Here is a 4,595-nt window from a genome sequence, read left to right on the forward strand (position 1 = left end):
CAACTGCTTTGACCAGTGGAATGTATTTACCACACAAACTCTACAGATCTTTCCAGTATTGCACAGAACATTATATAATAAAGCATAACGGGTGCTGTACCATCTGTACAGTCGTGGCAAAAGGTTTGCTGTTCAAGATGCATGCTTCATTGCTTGTACATTTTTTGAGTTAAATTTAATTGTATGTTACTAAGAAAGCTTTTCTGGACAATACAGCCATGACACAACATTGTTATGCCATTGACAAGATCAACTCCTAGCAAATAGAGAACTGATACTCAAGGTAATCAACAAATATTCTTCTAGTAACATTAATATAACATTTATCAGATTTATGTGGTCTGTAATAATGTTCATTGTGTAACATTAATATTTATAGTACACTTTAGACATTCTCCTAACTGTAAGCAGCTTGTCAACTACTAGCACTCATTATAGGATATATAGATTGCTTAAAATCTGCAAAAACCAAATTCTGATGGGCACCCCAAATTCTGCAGACTGTAAGCAACTTTGCAACTGGAAATTAGCTTTTTGTCTATAACCCTAACTCTGACTCAGTTGGCATGTAGTTATTAAGATACTTATAATTAGAGCAATGTCTAAAATGGAAAAGTAAAATAAAAATGTAAGGCCATTTTTCAAACATTAAAACAACTGGATATTTAGATTGATCAGAGAAGTCTTAGTTATAACAATTTATAAACTAGTCTTAGCAAAACATTTTTAAACATATTTTTGGTAGCTGGGTAAATGGAAGTTGCACTCATTTGGTGAAGAGGTGTTTTGAATCACTGGAACCACACGTCAACGTCTGGAACCACTAGTAAACTGAAGCAATCTTTGGATTTTTACACCCCCGTTTTATTTTTACCCACACTGAAGAAGTCCATTCAAAACAGTAAACATGGTCACCGTTAATGGTGGGATAAATTAGAAATATGCAGGCCAACCTGAATAATAAGAGATCAGTAGATGGAAATGACACTGTGATCCTCAAATACCATCATATCCTCCTTTTTAAATCAATCATGTTTATCAAAAGATAACAGAAAAATAGGCAAATTATAACAAAACACTGACTGATACGGAACACTTTGGATTGATGATCGAGTTTGTCAAAATACTTTTTGACAACACAAGCATGTTGATTTTGCATGTGTGTATTTCAGCAGGAGCATCTGAGCTCATTAATATTCATCTTAGGGCTGATTCCTAGGGATGCAAATGTAAAACAGTTTTTCTGGAGAATTGTTGCCACATATCTTCACATAAATATCAGAACAATTTAGAACATAATATATATTAATGCAATCTATGGCACCTTTAAATTAGTTTAAAGCTTTTAAAATAAAAAGTGCTTCTGTGAAAAAAGCATAAAATTAGTAAGCAGCATGTGCTCTAGTGGTCTGCAAATGTCTTCTGCTCGACAGAGGTATTAGAATACAGGAAGTTTGTGGGTTGGCTTGTCTAAGAACTTATCACAGAGGCCATATTAATGCACACTGCTGAGTTTCATGTCAGAATCTAAAGTAAAATTAGTCCTGCCACTTAATTAGAAATAAAGGAAAGCACTATTTCATTAATTGTGCAAATGGAGGTGACACAATTGGAGATTCATTTGCTCTCTAAAAAGCATACATAAACTTGTTCCAAGGTTGAGATGTTATTTGTTCCTTCATTGTAAAAAAAAAAATCTTGCTACCTTAATTTTTAATTTTAATTTTTACACCTTAACTTTGTGTAACTTAAAATGTAGTTGAAACCTGATTAACTTTGTAAAATAAGTTGATCATAATGAAGAGTGTTGTCATGACTTTTTGTCTTTCAGACATGGCAGTAAACGAGTATCAGGTAGTTTTGAAAAGCTTACATGGTGTGACATTTTGTACTTACAAATAGTTATATAATTTTTTTTAATTATTATACGTGCTGATTTTATGAATTTGCAGTTACACGGCTAGGGAATGAAAAACGAAATGTTCATTAAACCACTTAACTTTTGTTTTTATTTTTAATGGTTTTCCTAAATAATAAGACTTATTCATTCATTCATTTTCTTTTCGGCTTAGTCCCTTTATTAATCTGGGGTCGACACAGCGGAATGAACCGTCAACTTATCCAGCACATGTTTTATACAGCAGATGCCCTTCCAGCTGCAACCAATCTCTGGGAAGAGAAGACTTATAAATATGATTAATATATATAATAAAAATTTTTATGGTGTCTAAAAAGAAACATGCAACAACTGCTCATATAATTTCAATGGCATAAAGAATACAGCTGAAGAAAATGTAGCTGTAAACCTGCTCTATATCTTGCATGTGTGTACCTTCTTGTAATAGTCATCATGTCAAGCCGTTTCTCACCTTCATGATCATGCTGTTCACTTGAGCAAAGTAGTTCTCAGTGGTGTCCCACTCTCATGTAACCACTTCCCCTTGTTCCTATCTGCAGACTCTGTTTGATCAGATGTGTTAAACATGTTGAAGGGAGAGCGACAGATTCATTTGTGCCTTCAGTGACCATGGAAGTCTTTCAAACCAGGGTCCCGCAGCTCAATATGTGTGTGATCGTTACCTTGCTGACATATTTAGGTATGTTGCAACATTGTTTTTTTTTTTATTGTGTGTGTTATGTTTAGTGCTGTTTGATGTCCTGTGACAAGTATCTCTCATCAGCTTTTGAGTGTGTGTGTACGTTTGTGTGTGCGTGTGCGTGTGCGTGTGCGTGTGTTTACACTTGTTTTACTGCAAAACTGAAGTAATTGTGATTTTTCTGTTTTTTTTTTAGATTATTCCATATCCAATCAAGAGGCAAAGATTAAGCAGCATATCAGCAAGACAGTGTTTGTAGGGAACACCGTTACACTTCACTGCAACAAAACAACATTAGATGATGATTTCACATGGGGAATGAACAACTCTGCTATTTTTAGACAGTTTTCTAACAGAACTCAAACAAACTTCAGCTCAAACAGGATTCACATCGACCCAGCAGCTCCAAGAGAATTAAAAATACAGCAAATACAAGCATCTGATGCAGGAAACTACACCTGTTATCCAGCAGGAATAAGATGGATATTAACAACAGGTTATTCCATGACTTTATTTATTGATTAATTTAAAATAAGCTCAGTGAAGAAAATGTTTTTAACTAATGACTATAATTAGTGGAATCCGGATTGACTGATATCATGCATGTCTGGTTTTTAGAAAACCAGCCAAGACCAGACGTACCCCAAGAAAATGCCTACATCATCATCATCATCGTCGCATCCTCTGGGGTCACTATAGTCTGTCTCATAACCACTATCTACATCTGCAAACACAGGTGAGAAATGCTGACTCTTGAAAAATAATCCAGGTTTCATTAACCATCATGTGAACTAGTAAACAGGGACCTCACTTTTGTGTTTGCATTTATTTCATGTTCTATTTAACAGTTTGTTTATTTATTTACTTGTTTACTTATTTTGCCTGTTATTTTAATATAAATTGATATAAAAGGGATGATTTGAGTGATGAAAAGCTGAAAAATGTGAAAGCAACAAACTGTTTTTCAATACAAAATGAAGGCTGAAACAACTGTGTGACTTTCTAAATGGAAGTGTTGTGTTCTATTTAAGGAGATGTAAAAACAACACAGAGAGTGAACAACAGGATCACAGAGAAACGGTACAGGACTTTCTGTAATTTCCCCCTTTTGGTGAATAGTTTACATATATAAATTATACAAACATTAGTTTTAATTTATTATTTTATAAGATATATTATAACATAATATACATTATAATAAATAATTTTGTTTATTTATTTTTTCAAAAATCCATTGATTTATTTTATTTATTAATCAATTTGTTTTCAATCTTTTCAATCAGTCTTTTTTCTTTTCTTTTTGGTACATTAGTCACAGGCACCATCCAGAGGAAGGATACAGACTCAAAGAAGTCAGTACTTTGAGAGATACAACTCAGTGTACGGGCAAATATGATGTAATTCTTTGTGTTTGTTTAGTTTTTCAAAGTTGGTTTCTGAGATTAAAACCATGCAGGGACTTTTTCTAGTTTAGCGGTAAAAGTTTCAGTTTAAATTGGGGCCATTTTTTTTGTTTGTTTCTTCTGTTTTCGAGGTGCTGTATAGTGAACTGGTCCAATATGTTAAATTGTTCTCTGATATCTATTTAGTAGGTACAGTATGTGGTAAATGCAAAAATTCTAATATAAAAATTCTAAAAATATAATACTATTTATATTTGTACTATATAACAAGATTTTACAAATATACAATTGAAGTCTGAATTATTAGCCCCCCTGTTTATTTTTTCCCTAATTTCTGTTTAAAGGAGAGCAAATTTTTTTTAACACATTTCTAAACATAATATTTTTATTAACTCATTTCTAATAACTGATTTATTTTATCTTTGCCATGATGACAGTAAATAATATTTAACTAGATATTTTTCAAGACACTTCTATACAGCTAGAGTGACATTTAAAGGCTTAAGTAGGTTAATTAGGTTAACTAGGCAGGTTAGGGTAATTAGGGTAATAAATGGTGTTTTTTTCTGTAGACTATCGAAAAAATATATAGCTT

The 4,595-nt window shown here is 32.7% G+C and overlaps 1 protein-coding gene across 1 annotated transcript; it reads left to right on the plus strand.

Moving 5' to 3' along the window:
• Positions 1-2,482: 2,482 nt before the first annotated feature.
• LOC130235520 (uncharacterized) lies at positions 2,483-4,180 on the plus strand. The gene is made up of 5 exons (XM_056466106.1): positions 2,483-2,597; positions 2,794-3,093; positions 3,216-3,333; positions 3,629-3,677; positions 3,910-4,180. Exons 1-5 carry the CDS (start codon positions 2,528-2,530, stop codon positions 3,991-3,993), a joined length of 621 nt encoding a protein of 206 aa, XP_056322081.1. The 5' UTR covers positions 2,483-2,527; the 3' UTR covers positions 3,994-4,180.
• Positions 4,181-4,595: the final 415 nt, after the last annotated feature.

This window comes from Danio aesculapii, chromosome 9 (genome assembly GCF_903798145.1).
Source record: "Danio aesculapii chromosome 9, fDanAes4.1, whole genome shotgun sequence".
NCBI lineage: Eukaryota > Metazoa > Chordata > Actinopteri > Cypriniformes > Danionidae > Danio > Danio aesculapii.

Coding starts and splice junctions, on each gene's coding strand:
- LOC130235520 (XM_056466106.1), top strand. CDS start 2,528: ATGGAAGTCTTTCAAACCAGGGTCCCGCAGCTCAATATGTGTGTGATC. Junction 2,598..2,793: donor TACCTTGCTGACATATTTAG/GTATGTTGCAAC, acceptor TTTTTTTTTTAG/ATTATTCCATATCCAATCAA. Junction 3,678..3,909: donor AACAGGATCACAGAGAAACG/GTACAGGACTTT, acceptor TTGGTACATTAG/TCACAGGCACCATCCAGAGG.